Source organism: Heterodontus francisci, chromosome 6 (assembly GCF_036365525.1).
Source record: "Heterodontus francisci isolate sHetFra1 chromosome 6, sHetFra1.hap1, whole genome shotgun sequence".
In the NCBI taxonomy this organism is placed as follows: Eukaryota; Metazoa; Chordata; class Chondrichthyes; order Heterodontiformes; family Heterodontidae; genus Heterodontus; species Heterodontus francisci.
Window position 1 is genome coordinate 111,339,121 of NC_090376.1, and position 17,641 is coordinate 111,356,761.

General features: G+C 42.3%; 1 protein-coding gene across 4 annotated transcripts in view; it reads left to right on the forward strand.

Annotated features, from left to right (window-relative positions):
• Positions 1 to 17,641, forward strand: part of myo16 (myosin XVI) — an 878,535-nt gene that overhangs the window by 683,448 nt on the left and 177,446 nt on the right. For all 4 annotated transcript variants that reach the window (XM_068034136.1, XM_068034135.1, XM_068034137.1 and 1 more), the window contains one exon: positions 7,555 to 7,630. In XM_068034136.1, the coding sequence (XP_067890237.1) occupies positions 7,555 to 7,630 (76 nt within the window). The remainder of the gene's footprint in view (positions 1 to 7,554; positions 7,631 to 17,641) is intronic.

Sequence of the window (17,641 nt, forward strand, 5' to 3'; positions counted from 1 at the left end):
ACATAAGGCGGCTACAAAGGGACGTAGATAGGTTAAGTGAGTGGGCAAAGACCTGGAAAATGGAGTATAATGTGGGAAAGTGGGAAATTGTCCACTTTGGCAGGAAGAATAAAAAAGAAGCATATGATCTAAATCGTGAGAGATTGCAGAGCTCTGAGATGCAGAGGGATCTTGGTGTCCTAGTGCATGAATCACAAAAGGTTAGGGTGCAGGTACAGCATGTAATTAGGAAAGCTAATAGAATGTTATTGTTTATCACGAGGGGAATTGAATACAAAAGTAGGGAGGTTATGCTTCAGCTATACAGGTCATTGGTGAGACCACATCTGGAGTACTGTGGACAGTACTGGTCTCTTTATTTAAGGAAGGATGTAAATGCATTGGAGGCAGTGCAGAGAAGGTTTACTAGACTAATAAATGGAATGGGTGGGTTGTCTTATGAGGAAAGATTGGACAGGCTAGGCTTGTATCTGCTGGAATTTAAAAGAGTAAAAAGCGACTTGATTGAAACATATAAGATCCTGAGGGGTCTTGACAGGGTGGATGTGGAAAGGATGTTTCCCCTTGTGGAAGAATCTAGAACTAGTGGTCACTGTTTTAAAATAAGGGGTTGCCCATTTAAGACAGAGATGAGGAGAAATGTTTTCTCTCAGAGGGTCATGAGTCTTTAGAATTCTCTTCCTCAAAAGGCAGTGGAAGCAGAGTCTTTGAATATTTTTAAGGCAGAGGTAGATAGATTTTTGGTAAGCAAGGGGGCGAAAGGTTATCAGGGGTAGGTGAAAATGTGGAGTAATCAGTTCAGCCATGAACTTAGTGAATGGCGGAGCAGGCTCGAAGGGCCGAGTGGCCTACTCCTGCTCCTAATTCATATGATCGTATGTTCTATGGTGCAGGGATCTATTGAATGCACATTAATTGTCATGTGTGCACCTGATTCAAACTCTGCCATTTTCATGAACTGAAAGGAATTCCACTTTGTCAGTGTGCAGTTAATGTGTGACCACAGGCAGCGCACCATGCAGGTGAATGCCCGTTATCCTGGCAGTAGTCACGATTCCTTCAATCTGTAACCTTTGTAACATCTTCTTCTTCTTTGGCCTCCTTGACTCGGGAGACAATGGGTAAGCGCCTGGAGGTGGTCAGTGGTTTGTGACAAATAAAAGGTTGGTTACTGGGTGACAAGGGTTATCCACTCAAGACATGGATTGCGACTCTTGTCTGGAAACCATGTGCATGTACACAGCGGGCCTACAATGAGGACTATGCTGCCACAAGAAACATTACAGAACACACCACCGGCTTCTTTAAGTTATGCTTCCGCTGCCTACTGTGGAGGTGTGCTGCTGTACTCAGCTGAGCGGGTATCAACATTGATGATGCTGCATGCTGCACAACTTTGACATTATGAGGGAACAGCCCTTAGCATCACCTTTCAGGCAAGAAGCTGAGAAACGGGAGCATGAATGAGAGGAGGAGAACGATGAGGAGGAGGAAGAGGAAGAGCAACAGGAAGTCGAGGAATAGAAAGAGGAAAGGAGGATATAATATTGACAGCCCCTTTCTGCTTGGGTTCTACATGATGAAATAAATCATGAATGATACCAGTAACCTCAACCACAACTCCCCATTTACCAACTGTCAAACTCTCCTTATCTTTCCTCTGTCATTAACCATCACATTGTTCTCTTTCCAACAAAACAATAATAAAAATCACCAGAAAATCCAAATTTATAAATTCAATTATGGCAAGATAAACTGATCACCACTGTGCATTCCCTTAGTTCCTGTCTTCCACAAGCCACCGTCACTCTCCCGGGGTGGTGTCTCAGCAATCGTACTGATCTGTTGGAGAACAGATTGATAAGACTGCTGTGACGTCCTGTAAGAACTTTTGAACAGTGGTCAGATTGTGCAACGCAGCTTCCACTGATCTTCCACTGTAGCATTTAGACATTTTATGGAATCTGTTTATGCTGTCATTGAAGTATTGGCCACCTGATGTTGCATCATGATGGGTTCCACACAGGTACTGATGGAGGTGACCGGCCATTTCATGTTGGAAAGGACAACCTCCAAGATCTGTGCAAAGTCCTGTGCCAAGTTGATGCTGGGCTCTATGCTCCTTGACTCTGAGCACAGACTTCTGGCAGGCTTTCCATTGCAATAAGTATTTGGTAATGTACATTCATCAGCCTTCTTCTGTAGTCTGGCCCATCGGAGTCCTCATCTGAGTCCTCTGCAGCAGAACTAGTATGTGACCATGCCCTCCAGCGATCTGACACCTGCGCTATCCTTTCCCCTCACCCTGTTTCTTGCACACTTTTGTGCCTGCTATCTCACCATGTGCAGATCCCTCCTCTACCCTAGCCCCTAAAATAGGTACAGTGTCAGTATCTGAGCTCGTGGCTGCAACTGTAAGATCACGTGATAGTGTCTCTTCATCTTCACTGTCTTCTTCCTCTTCCTCCACTGACTGGAAATGTTTTGGTTCTTGGGTATCTGAAATGAAGCAGGTACAAGGGTTAGGTTGCGGTGAGGGGAGAAGAGAAAATAAGAAAAGTATGCTTACACCATCTACAGTTTCTAAGTCAGAAGAGATCGAGGGATGAGGGAGAGGTTGGATGAGAGAAAGGGGATTAGGTATGCAGATACCCCCATCATTGATCAATTTGACATGAGTTATCAAGATGAGTGAGCTCATTCTTCAAATAGCATATCCTACCAACTGCACCATTAACATCATCCACTACTCAATTCACTACACCACTATCACCCATGCCAGTGGCAACAGCCTCAGTGATGCCCCTTCCCATGATGGCCAGTACTGTCCCCTCCAGGGGGCTTAAAACTTAATGCGCTCGTCCTCCTCCAGTTCTTTGCTGCCACCTGTTATGCACCACCTTTTCCTGTAAGAGAGACCTGTAACATCTTTGAGTGATGTGGCTTTCATGGTTGAATAGCTGCCAGTGTGTTTCAGCTATGACTTGTGGATGCAAGGCTTGCAACAGTGCTATGTGTGCGCGGTTGGGGAGGAGGGGGGGGGTAAAGCACATGAATTTTTAGGGTTGAGTACTGATTGATAGAGATTATTGGTAGATGGGTGATAGTGGTGTAGTGAATTGAGTAGTGGATGATGTTAATGGTGCAGTTGGTAGGATATGCTATTTGAAGAATGAGCTCACTCATCTTGATAACTCATGTCAAATTGTTAAACTTCTTCTTGGACTGCATCCCTGTTCTTGGAGTAACACTCCTGGCATTGACCTCCACTGTTACTTGTTCCTACTGTCTTCTGAGCATAAATATATCTTCTGCCTATTCATTTTTACACTTTCTTCTTCAGAACAACTGGCTTACTCTTATTCTTTCTCCCCAGGATAGGGCTTATCGCCTCATCCCCTGCACCACCATAACTTCAGCAGAAGTTCATTGAAAACACACACACACATGTAGAAGATATAAATGAGCCTCCTTTTTAAACGACTCACCAAGGGTCAGAATTGTGAACAGCCACTTAGGGCATATTGGAAATACCTAGTGTCATTTAGAGAGAAAAATGACCACATATTTCTTCTCATATATCACTAAATGTTAGAGTGTAAAAGACTGATGTTCATTGCTGGAAAACAGCGTCTAAGTAACATGCAATGCACAGAAGTGGGAATCTAAAGAGTATGTTTGTTATATATAGCCTGTAGTCAGGACTATAAATTTGTTTAATGCAAACTGATATCACTGGTGCTATCCATTTTAAACTATAATCATACAATAGGGAAATCAAGCTACTAGATTAGTCTCCTGACTCTTAATATCCGTTTGCATAATGGCCTTTTAGTGCTGATCAATTTGTTTTCATCTTCTCATCAGTACATGTGTCAAAAAGAGCCTTCTCAACTGTCATCTAACCTCTGCCACGGGATTGCATCTGGGAAACTGCTGCAGGCCGTGGTAGTCTCTGAAACTGAAACTTTCATTCCAGCCAAAGACAAAGAAGATGGATTAATCAATGAGGAAGCTTTCAATTTTTTTCTCTCTCTCTGGAGTGATTTTCCAGACATAACAATCAGCATCGTCTGGTGCAGACTAAGTGATGAATCTGTCAAACTTCAAAAGGAGGTTTGACATGCAAGTGGAGAATCATTTCAAGCTCCTTAATGCTCTTGTATGACCCTACATAAAGCACTCATATCACCTCAATGCCAAATCAAGGGAGGAAAGAAAATAAATTAATGTTAAATGGAGCAATTTATGTAATGTCCCTATTCCTTTGCGCTCCAGTGAGAAGCAGGACCTTCATTCAAATTCTGCACTGATCTAATGATCTCCTTTGTAGCAATTCAGTTGTATCAAATCCCCAGACAATTCATCGTGGACATCTTAGCAGATGGGTGGGGGTGGGGGAACAATGAATGAACTAGTTTTTGAGGCACTTACTTTAAAGTGATGCATATTGCTCTAGTTGAAGGAAGGACAATGTGATTACTTTCATATTAATTGTTATGGATAGATGTTATGTCATATATCCAAAAAAAGTAAACTGGAAACTGCATTTATATTGTCCCAGTCACACCCTCTGGGTATCCCAATGAGCTTTACAATTAATTGATTACTTTTGTCGTGCAGCTACTGTTATGTAGGCAGACACAAGAGCCAATTTTCACAGAGCAAGGTCCCACAAACAGAAAGTAAGAGGAATAACCAATTAATCTGCTTTTTTGGTGTTGTTGGTTGAGGGAGGAATATTGACTAGGCCTCTGGGAGAACTCCTTGCCCTTGTATGAATAGTACCAAGGGTTCTTTAACATCCACCCACACAGGCAGATAAAACCACATTTTAGTATCTCATTTGAAAGATGGGACTGGAATTATAGATCTTAAGTAAACCAAAGGGGCAATTTTTCAGTCATATGGTTTCATTATGGATCTTATTATATTGACTTCATATGAACAACACTGTTCCCATAATTCGAAGACATAAATCTCAAAGTCATTTGGTCTGTGTTGGTGGGGGGGGGATGTTGTTGAAAGCAGGGTGGGTGGATGTTGGCACAGGAGCAGCCTTTGCCACTGGGGGCCCTCTGTGGGTGACAGATTGCCCACTCTTCCAGCCCACAGGAATGCTGCCTGGTTTTACAGGCGGCCTCCCCATGTGGTGGAAGGCCTCCTCCCAGCTGCTGGTAAAATGCCAGCGGTTGCAGAAAGAAGCCCTTAAATGGCCATTAATTCACCACTTAAGGGATCAATTGGCCTCTGGGCAGGAAGATGATCCTCAACCTTCCCTGCCCCTGACAAAATTGAATGGCATCAGGAAGGCAATGGGCACTTCAACCCCCTCCCCCCACCCCACACCTTACCTCGCTATTTTATGCATTCCCTTGTCACCTTGCCCACCCCTAGAGGGCTGATAAAATTCAGACTTTTCTGTACACATATCATCTACTGCTCTGATATCCCTGTGAGAAAGTAGCTACAATCACTGGCAAATGCACCAAAACACCTCCAAAAACAGTGTAGACTACCTTCAAACATTTTCCAATTGAAAATGTTCCATAAGTTTTAAATACCGGTAATCAGGGCGCCCGGCCCTTTAAAGAATGCTACTGCATGGTCCATCTTGCTGTTTCGCACTTCTTTTTTTTTAAGAGCGGACAACGCAGGCATTGCCAGGTTCTGCATTGTCCAATTTTTGTATCCTGGCATCCCATCAGCCGGTTGGGCTGTGTGACATCAGGATAATGCCTTTACCACATGTTTGAATGCACACAACAGACACAGTTGCATACACCCATATCAACGATGGACATCATTCAGGCCATGACCCTTGGCACTGCCTGCCCCTGGGGAATCAAGGTAAGTCTTCATAGTGCTGCTGGAAGTGGTGCTACGTGAGCAAATTCTGCAGTGTTAATGCAAAGTACTTTCAGTTCCCACCACAACTGTGTTATGGTGAATCTAGAGCATAACAGAACACCAGAGCAGCATACAACTTAGCTCCCTTCACACCTGACTTCCACTCCAAGTATAATGTGATCAACTTATGAAATGCACTTGCAGGTATAATATTGGAGGCAAAAACCCTGGACTTATTTAAGAAATAAAATCTATGCTGACACTCCAGCGTAGTACTGAGGGAGTGCTATACTGTCTGAGGTGCCGTCGTTCAGACTGGATTTAACCGAGGCCCCATCTGCCTGCTCGGGTGGATGTAAAAAGTCTCTTGAATAGTCTTTGAAGAAGAGCAGGAGAGTTATCCCTGGTGTTTTGGCCAATATTTATCTCTCAATCAACATCACAAAAAACAGATTATCTGGTCATTATCATATTGCTGTTTGTGGGAGTTTACTATGTGCAAATTGGCTGCTGTGTTTCCTACATGATAACAGTAACTACACTTCAAAAAATATTTAATTATTGGCTGTAAAGTGTTTTGAGACATCCGGTGGTCATGCAAGGTGCTATATAAATGCAACTCTTTCTTTTAAATATTTCGGTACATGAGAGGAGTGGGTCCTGAAAGGGTCTTTCTGGATAGATAGATAGCTAAGATACCTTGAATGGTCTTTGTCATATACTGTATATTTGTTTGTGGCATCCACATCTTCCAGCAAATGCCCAAGTCATGCAAGCAGGAACCTTGACTGATTTTTCATCTTCCTGGCCCAGGGATGCTAAAGGTAATTGTAGCACAAATATTGTTGCCTTGGCTAAGATAAGCTATCTCAGCACAGGAAAGGCATCAAAAGTGGGACCGTCCTGGTCTGTGTGGCTCACTTGCACTGTCTTTACCAACTAGGGTTAAAAAGCACCAGAAACTTCAGCAAAACGGTATTCTGCTATTCTTTTTGACTGGTTTGGTTCAGTTTAGCTCCATCTGAAATTTTAATACTTTGCATTTCAGTCATAATGTTACATAATGATTTTTTGAAATGAGAAATAGAAACTAAACACACTTCATCAATTTCTACAACACCTACTACATTTTGATCATCCATCTCTTCACTATCTGACAACACCAGCCCATCTTAAACTCATTCTCATCTATAAATTTCTTTCGAAGCCAAGCATGAATAGGAATGCTGAATCTTATAATGGAACATGGAGAACATGGTATCACTTGACATTTCATTAAAGAAAGTTGAGTGTTGAACTCGTTGAGTTCCAAACCAACTTGATTATTTATGTTTGAGTACTTCATTTCAACATCCTTGATTACAACCAAGCATGTCTCCACACATGCATATTGCTTACAGGTGTACTTTAAAGTTGAAGTGCTTATTATCTTTGATGGCAGTGATGATTAGTTTTATTATTATTCTATTAAAATAGCATTTACTTTGGAAACGTAGATGCCACTTAAGCAGAAAGGTTATCAGTTCTAGATATAGTCAACCTACTTTGTATTTGCATTTACTCCTGCTGTAGGAGATTATATAGTTATCTTCAGTTGAGCAACTGAACAGTGAAAACAAAACAAGTTGAAAACATAAACAATTTAAGTACATTTTGGTTAAGGCAAAATGATGAAACAGTTTTCAACGTTCTTTCTCACACCAGGTGACCTATGATTTAACAGGAACAATTGAAAAGATCAAAGATTCACTTCCTCAAAGCATCCTTTTTGTTATGAAAGGTATGTGTTTATATTTTTATAAACCAAAAGCAATTTTCAAGCACTATATTCATGCTACCTTTATTTGTGTTAATTAACTAAGCTAGATTTTTGTTACGTCTCTGCTATCTTTTCAATATCATGAATAAAATGTAATTTAGGAAAAAGTGTTGTTTTCACTGTGCAATTATGCTGTTCTTTACAATGTTTTCATTGGGCTGCTGTTAACACTGGTCCCAGCAGGCTTTGGAAACAAGTGTTTTCTATATTAAGTTCAAAATGGCTGCCATATTCAAAGTCTTAACAAACATTTTTTTAATAGTTTTTCATGATTATATGTGCAAATAATAATATTAGGAACATCAAGCACAAGCAGTGGTGTATAGGTTCATTTTAATTTTTACATTATTATAAACCTGGTTGGTAATTGCTTCTGAAAACAAATATACTACATTTTATTACATACATACCCATGAACATAAGAACTAGGAGCAGGTGCAGGCTATTTGGCCCGTCGAGCCTACTCTGTCATTCTATAAGATCATGGCTGATCTGTTTGTGGACTCAACTCCATTTTCCTGCCTACCCCCAATACCCTTTGACTCCCTTGTTTGTCAAGAATCTGTCTACCTCTGCCTTAAAAACATTCAATGACCCTGCCTCCACCACTCTCCAGGGAAGAGAATTCCACAGACTCATGACCCTGGAGAGAAAAAAATTCTCTTCATCTCTGTCATAAATGGGAGATCCCTTAGTTTTAGTCTCTCCCACAAGGGGAAATATCCTTTCAAAATCCACTCTGTCAAGTCCCCTTAGGATCTTATATGTTTCAATAAGATCACCTCTCATTCCTCTAAACTCCAATGAATACAGATCCAACCTATCTAACCTTTCCTCATAAGATAACCCTCTCATCCCAGGAATCAGTCAAGTGAACCTTCTCTGAACTGCTTCCAAAGCAATGATATCCTTTCTTAAGTAAGGAGACCAAAACTGTACACAACACTCTAGATGTCGTCTCACCAATGCCCTGTACACTATAGCAAAACATCTCCACTTTTATATTCCATTCCCCTTGCAATAAACAACAATATTGCATTTGCCTTCTTAATCACTTTCTGTAGCTGCATACTAACTTCTTGTGTTTCGTGTACCAGGACACCCAGATCCCTCTGCATCTCAGAGTTCTGCAATCTCCCTCCATTTAAATAATGTGTTGCTTTTCTATTTTTCCAGCCAAAGTGGACAGGTTCACACTTTCCTACATGATACTCCATTTGCCAAAACTTTGCCGACTCACTTAAATTATCTATATCCCTTTGCAGACACTCTTTATGTCCTCTTCACAACTTACTTTTCTACCTATCTTTGTGTCATCAGCAAATTTAGCAACCATACATTCTGTCCCTTCATCCAAATCATTGATATAGATTGGAAATAGTTGAGGCCCCAGCACTGAACCCTGTTGCACTCCACTAGTTACAGCTTGCCAACCTGAAAACAACCCATTTATGCTACTCTCTGTTTTCTGTTAGCTAACCAATCCTTTATCCATGTTAATATGTTACCGCCTATACCATAGGCTCTTATTTTGCTTAATAACCTTCGATGTGGCACCTTCTCAAATGACTTCTGGAAATCCAAGTACACCACATCCGCAGGTTCCCCTTTATCCACATGTTTGTTACTTCCTCAAAGAACTCTAATAAATTAGTCAAACATGATTTCCCTTTCACAAAACTATGTTGACTCTGCCTGATTACATTGATATTTTCTGAATGACCTGCTATAACCTCCTTAATAATAGATTTCAGCATTTTTCCTATGACAGATGTTAAGCTAACTGGCCTGTAGTTTCCTACTTTCTGTCTTCCTCCTTTCTTGAATAGCAGAGTTACATTTGCTATTTTCCAATCTGACGGGACCTATGCAGAATCTAGGGAATTTTGGAAAATTAAAACTAATACATCCACTATCTTAGCAGCCACTTCTTTTAAGACTTTAGGATGAAGTCCATCAGGACCTGGGGATCGATGTTCCTCCGTCTAGATAGCAAGCCTACCAACAGCATCACTGGCTTGGACTTCTGAATTGCTGGATGTCACCTTTGCCTCAGCTCCTTCATCTGGTTCATCTGCTGCTGTGTCTTTGTCACCTTGATACTTTTTAATGCATGAAAAATTTCTGTCATACAGTACTCCTTTTGGCAACTGCACAGTCACACTGTTTTCCTTCTTGGCAATAACCATGTACGGCTTGGGATAATGTGGTATATCAATCTTACCCAGACTCTCCTGTCTCAGCAATACTTCATCACCTGGCATCAAATCAGACTGTTTAGCTCTCCTTCTGTGATCTGCATAAAACTTTGCAGCACCCTTTTTCTCAGCATCCTGATCTTGAACCTCCTGATCAACTCTAATGTCCCTCAGCTCTGGTATCTTGGATTGTATTTCTCATCTAAACAACAACTCAGCTGGGGTCTTCCCCGCCGTTGTGTATGTAGTTACTCTATACATGGCCACCAATGACCAGAACATCTCCTTCCAGTCTTTACCCTCAGCCTGAGCAATTCCCATCCATTTTTCTAAGGATTGGTTTTGTCTTTCCACTTCCCCATTTGCCTGTGGCCATTTAGGTATTACTCTGTGATGGTGAATACCTGTGACTTGCGTGTAATCTGCAAAGGTCTGTGAAATGAATTGTGGCCCATTGAATACAAAGTGACTGCTAAACCATGCCTTGCAAATATTTCAGTCAATGCAAACACTATTTTCTCTGCCATTGTAGACTTCATTAAAACATACTCATAATAACGGCTGTAATAGTCAATCACCACTAGTTTGGACTCTCCTGATGGAAGTGGACCTAAGAAGTCAACTGCTACATCCTCCCATGGTCCAGCCAGTAACAGTGTACTGTGTACTGGTTCTGGTGGATTTGGTCTACTGACAAGTTGACATCCATGATATGTTTTAACAAACTGCTCCACATCTTTCTCCAACCACTCCCATGTGACCCTCATGAGCTAGCATCACCAGTCTAGGCCTAAGCTTTTCTGGCACTACATGTCTGTTATGTCTGAGAATATACTTCCGAATTGTGCATAGTTAATCTCGTCTATCAATGTATGTCCTGAATGGGATTTTCTCCCAGTTTCCAGTTTGGATTCTCTGTCTGATGTCATTCAATTCTGGATCTTTGTCTGACTCTCTTTCAATCTCTCTAGTTGTCATTGCTCTCGGTGTAGCATGAACTGCCAAAACTGCACGAATGATTCAGCTACCTCCTCTAGTGAAGATCTATGTGTTTGTTCTTCAACTGGCTCTATGATGTCTTGATCAACCAGTTCCTTGATCTTTGCCTCAACTTTCCCTCTCAGACCAAAAGATGTCCTACGTACAGGCTGAGCTACAGGTTTCACGTTCTTGTCAATGGTTAATCTCACTTGGCGGTTGTGCAACTTCCCAATTCCTTGAAACACTGGTCCAAACTCCTCTCAGAGCTCTGCATTGGATTTCACAGAATTCAGTTTCAATCCAATGTGTAGCATCCTCAAGGCATGGCCAGTTTCTGTACTCAGAAAAGGCTCACCATCTTCTTCAATCACTGCAAATTCTGCCTCCACACTCCAATTCCCAGCTCTCACACTCTCAGTGAAACATCCAACAGTTTGAAGTTGGGCTTCAGATGTGTAAGGATAAAGCTTTTTGACATATTTTCGAGATGTGCACTTTATTCCTTTTGTCTTCAGTTCCTCCTACAGTGCTCTGCTGATGACAATACAGTAACTGCCTGAATCTACAATAATGCTCACTTCAACACCCCCAACAATCACTGGAACTTTCTCATGGTTGCTTCCATTGAGAGAGAACATGTATCCACGACTGCTATTCGTGTCCTCACTCTTCTTCAACTTGTCTCACAGTTGTACTACTTTCATCTCTCTTTCCTTTACATGGTTTGCCAGGCTTCCCACTCTGTTCAGCTTTGCTTCTGCACTTGTTAGCAAAATGGTCTCTGCCCCTACATTTTCAGCATATCTTCCCCTTGGCAGGGCAGCAATCATCTTTTCCATAGTGCCCCAAGTTACCACACCTGAAACACTCTTTCACAGACTTTTGCTATTTATATTTACGTGTACCTGGATTCTGTTGTGTCACTTAATTAACCTCAGGTTTTGTCGTGCCGATGGAAGAAATGGGACCAAGTTTCATGCTGTGAACTTGTCCATCCATTGCTTCCAATGCAGCTGATATCTTCAAAGTGTCATCCAATGTTAAGTCACCTCCTCTTTCCAGCAGCCTATGCCTGAACTTATCTGACCTGCAATGTTGGACCACCTGATCCATTATCTGGTTATTCAAATCCATCACAACATAATTGTATCCATCCGACACCTGCCTCAAACGAGTCACAAATTGGGCTGAAGGGTCACTGACCTGAAACGTTAACGTTGCTTCTCTCTCCACAGATGCTGCCAGACCTGCTGAGTATTTCCAGCAATTCTTGTTTTTATCACAAATTGAACTACTGTTTCCCCCTCTTTTTGTCTCATTTGATGGAAAACATGTCTTTGGAATGTGGCATTTGGTGTTACCACATAATGATTCTTCAAAGCTTTCACTGCACATTCATAATCTGCCTTTTCTCCCATGTCAGGCAACGTCTTGAAAGTCTCCCTCAGCGACGCACCCACATTGAACAACAATAAGGCTGTGCTTTCTGCACCTCCGTCAGCCTGTCCAAAAACACAGCGACTGTCAGCATACAATTCAAACTCCTCTAGCCACACTTTCCATTTCACACTGATGATACTGGATCAAACAGCTCAATTCTCCAGACTGCAGACATATCAGCTCCAATAAATGCCATGATACAATCCTAAATAGGGGCGGCACAGTGGCGCAGTGGTTAGCACCGCAGCCTCACAGCTCCAGCGACCCGGGTTCAATTCTGGGTACCGCCTGTGTGGAGTTTGCAAGTTCTCCCTGTGTCTGCGTGGGTTTCCTCCGGGTGCTCCGGTTTCCTCCCACATCCCAAAGACTTGCAGGTTGCTAGGTTAATTGGCCATTATAAATTGCCCCTAGTATAGGTAGGTGGTAGGGAAATATAGGGACAGGTGGGGATGTGGTAGGAATGTAGGATTAGTATAGATGGGTGGTTGATGGTCGGCACAGACTCGGTGGGCCGAAGGGCCTGTTTCAGTGCTGTATCTCTAAAAAAAACTGAAAAAACTAAATATCTCCAAATTTGCCTTTGTATTATGGCTTTATAACCTTGTTGCCAATGTCACATCTCACTCTGAGGAATCACACTTGACATCACAGATTTAACTTTAACAAAGATAAACTTTATGAAACACTTCTGTTCACTCCAGCAGCATATGCATTACAATAACCCCAGGTCAGGTGTTTTCCCCAAAACACTGAGTTACTTTAAGTTTCACTTCTAAGTACCATATAGTTTCTAATACTCAAGACCACACATACAATCATGACAGACTCCTTCAAGAATCAGCTGGATGCTGCAAAGGGGAAACAGTAGAGTTGGTCTTGTGCAAGCATGAGTTGGAACATACCTTGTGATCTTCATTTTTAAAACAACTTTCTGCATTGAGTCAAACTGCCTCTGTTTGTTTACCTATCTCTCTCTCTCTCATTTTAGAATTATAGAAATACATCATTTTTTTTTATTCTTTCAGGGGATGTGGGTGTCGCTGGTTAGGCCAGTATTTATTGCTCATCCCTAATTGCCCTTGAGAAGGTGGTGGTGAGCTGCCTTCTTGAACTGCTGCAGTCCAATTGGTGTAGATACACCCTCAATGCTGCTAGGAAAGGAGTTCCAGGATTTTGACCCAGCGACTGTGAAGGAACGATGATATAGTTCCATGTCAGGATGGTGTGTGGCTTGGAGGGGAATCTGCAGGTGGTGGTGTTCCCATGAATCTGCTGCCCTTGTCCTTCTAAGTGGTAGATGGCTCGGGTTTGGAAGGTACTGTCGAGGGAGACTTGGTGAGTTGCTGCAGTGCATATTGTAGATGGTACACATTGCTGCCACTGTGTGTCGGTGGTGAAGGGAGTGAATGTTGAACATGGTGGATGGGGTGCTAGTCAAGTGGGCTGCTTTGTCCTGGATGGTGTTGAGCTTCTTGAGTGTTGTTGGAGCTGCACCCATCCAAGCAAGTGGAGAGTATTTCATCACACTCCTGACTTGTGCCTTGTAAATGCTGGACAAGCTTTGGGGAGTCAGGAAGTGAGTTACCTGCCGCAGAATTCCCAGCCTCTGACCTGCTCTTGTAGCCACAGCATTTATGTGGCTGGTCCAGTTCAGTTTCTGGTTAATGGTAACCCTCAGGATGTTGATAGTGGAGGATTTAGCAATGTTAATGATTGAATATCAAGGGGAGATGGTTTGATTCTCTCTTATTGGAGATGGTCATTGCCTGGCACTTGTGTGGTGCGAATATAACTTGCCACTTATCAGCCCAAGCCTAAAAGGTCTTGCTACATCTGGACACGGACTGCTTCAACATCTGAGGAGTCGCGAATGGTGCTGAACATTGTGAAATCATCAACGAACATCCCCATTTTTGACCTTATGTTGGAGGAAGGTCATTGATGAAGCAGCTGAAGACAGTTGGGCCTGAGGAATTCCTGCAGTGATGTCCTGGGACTGAGAAGATTGACCTCCAACAACCACAACCATCTTCCTTTGTGCTAGGTATGGCTCCAACCAGTGGAGAGTTTTCACCCTGATTCCCACTGACTCCAGTTTTGCTGAGGCTCCTTGATGCAACACTCGCTCAAATGCTGCCTTGATGCCAAGGGTATTCACTCTCCCCTCATATCTGGAGTACAGCCCTTTTGTCCATGTTTGGACCAAGGCTGTAATGAGGTCAGGAGTTGAGTGGCCTTGGCAGAATCCAACTGAGCATCAGTGCGCAGGTTATTGATGGGTAATTGCCTCTTGCTAGCACTGTCGATGACACGAACATACAAACATATGAATTAGGAGCAGGAGTAGGCCACTCGACCCCTTGAGCCTGCTCCGCCATTCACTAAGTTCATGGCTGAACTGATTACTCCACATTTCCACCTACCTCTAATAACCTTCCACCCCCTTGCATATCAAGAATCTATCTACCTCTGCCTTAAAAATATTCAAAGACTCTGCTTCCACTGCCTTTTGAGGAAGAAAATTCCAAAGACTCACGACCCTCTGAGAGAGAAAAATGTCCCCTCGTCTCTGTCTTAAATGGGCGACCCCTTATTTTTAAACAATGACCCCTAGTTCCAGATTCTCCCACAAGGGGACACCTTCCATCACTTTGCTGATGATCATGAAGCACCACATTTATTTCCACATGAGCCACTGAGTCTAATCCCATTCTGTTTCTCCTTTTAATATTCCTCTTATTGGTGTGATAAACTATGTTATTCTCACACTGGAGCTTCATGTTGCATCTAATAATGCTATACCTGATTTGAAAGTGCTCAATACTGACACTCTAGCCCCAATTTTCACTTCCCTCGGCAGCATCTCGGCAGATGACAATTAAAATGAGGCCAGTCCTACTCCCATTCTGCCAAGTCCCAGTCTTAACCTGCCCTTTTGAGCAGGCAAGTGGAACATCCTCAGGAAGGCAGCAGGGCCATTCTTTAAATATTCAATTCAGGTCATACATACAGACGAACATACATATGAATTAGGAGCGTAAATAGGCCACTTGGCCCTTGAGCCTGCTCTGCCATTCAACAAGATCATGGCTGATCTGATTGTGGCCTCAACTCCAGATTCCTGCCTTCCCCCAATAACCTTTCACCCCCTTGCTTATCAAGAATCTATCTGCCTCTGCCTTAAAAATATTCAAAGACTCTGTTTCAACTGCCTTTTGAGGAAGAGAATTCCAAAGACTCACGACCCTCTGAGAGAAAAAATTTCTCTTCATCTCTGTCTAAAATGGGTGGCCCGTTATTTTTAAAAAGTGACCCCTAGTTCTAGATTCTGCCACAGGAGGAAACACCCTTTCCACATCCGCCCTGTCAAAACCTCTCAGAATCTAATATGTTTCAATCAAGTTGCCGCTTACTCTTCTAAACTCCAGCGGATGCAAGCCTAGCCTGTCCAACCTTTCTCATAAGACAACCCGCCCATTCCAGGTGTTAGTCTACTAAACTGATGATGTCATCTTTTTGCATTGAAACTTGAACATTTCCAGGTGAAGTTTGAATGAATAATGTAGTATCACTGCGTTACCATTTGCATCATTGCACTCTCCTATGTGAACAAATCAGAAAATTCATACTTTTCCATATTTTCCACTGTACATATGAAATGACGCACAATGCTCTTCATGTCTTGTGATGTAATTTCCTCAACTGTGTGATCACCTGTGACCTTCATGCCTCCAATAGCTCTCAGGCCTGTGAAACCCTAAGCTTTTCATGCAAAGTTCCCTTTTCGCCCAACTCACCTTTCTCCAAACCTTCTTTAGATTCCACCTGCCAAATGGTTGACATGTATGTCAGTCACTTAATGTATCATGTGTAAACTAGGAGGAAATGGAGGTGTAGTGGTAATGTTTTGAAACTAATAATTAAGAGACCTAGACAAGGCTCTGGGAACATGGGTTCAAATCCCATCATGGTAGGTGATGAAACTTAATAAATTCAGTTTTTTAATTACTGAGCTTGTCTCAGTAATTATGCCTGAAACTATCATTGATTGTTATAAAAACCCATCTGGTTCACTTCCTTCTTTTAAGGAAGGAAATCTGCTATTCTGACCTGGAACTTGCTGCCCTCAAGGTTGGTGGAAGTAGAGACTTCAAGAGGAAGTTGGATGGCCACTTGAGGGAAATAGACTTGCAGGGCTACAGGGATCAAGTGGGGGAGCTGACTGGATTTGTCTGTGGTGAGCTGGTATGGACTCGATGGGCCAAATGGCCACCTTCTCTGCAGTAAATGACTCTGACCCCAGACCCACAGAAATGTGGTTGACTTTTAACTGCCTTCTGAAATGGCCTAGCAAGTCACTCAGTTGTCAAGGGCAATTAGGGATGGGCAACAAATGTTGGCCTTACCCACATCCCATGAATGCGTCAAAAAAAGATTGACAGGGTACCTCTGCACTGTTACTTCAATCTCTACAGAACTTTTTTTTCCTTTAAACCATTGTCATTACTTTAGAATTCTTCCAGGTTGTTTCTTGCATTTCTTTGTTGCATTTTGTTTGTTGCCTTCCTGTCTATGTTTTACTCTGAGTCACTGAACCTACTTGACTTTTCCCCTGCTCTCTTTTTCTGTCAAGTCTCTAATTATGGTACTTCATTCTGCAGTCATCAGAATGGAATCTGCTTTGTTTCCACAGTGGTTGCTTATACTGTCAACTCCACACTAGTCTCTGGTCAGACTAGGAAGAGCATGCATGACTGCATACAATTCATTTTTTATTTAGTTAAGTTGCTCTTTTTTAACATGAGAAAGGTTTTCAAACAACTTGTGAAAGGTTCCCAGGCAGTCCCTTCCTAATCTCACTTTGTACAAATTAGTTATACGCAATCATGAGCAGTGGGACACTACCTGCTTGAAATGGTCCAAGGCACTTTCCAGTATTTAATCTGGGCAAATTTGCTCCCAGGACATAATGGATCAGATGGAAAAACTGCAATGGAAGAGAGAGCATCAGATGTCATGGATCCTGTATGAGAAATGACATAGGAAAGAATAGGATGGAGGTCTTGTAGGGTGAGTTTGAGGAATTGGGTACTGGATTAAGGGACAAAATCTCAGAGTACCAGGTGCTGAGCTGAGAAAAGCAACAATACTTGAGAAGCAGTGGAGAAAGGAAAATTCCTAAAGAGATTGAGATGAGTTCTGGGGCAAGGGAAGTGGCTTGAATGCCATTGGGTTCAGTCAAATTGGTTTGGTACCAATCTCTTTGCAGGGTGAGTACTTAGAGAAAGTGGGGAGAATTTAAATTGGACGTGCTTCAGGATCATTGCTAGGACCATGATTGTTTACACTGTTA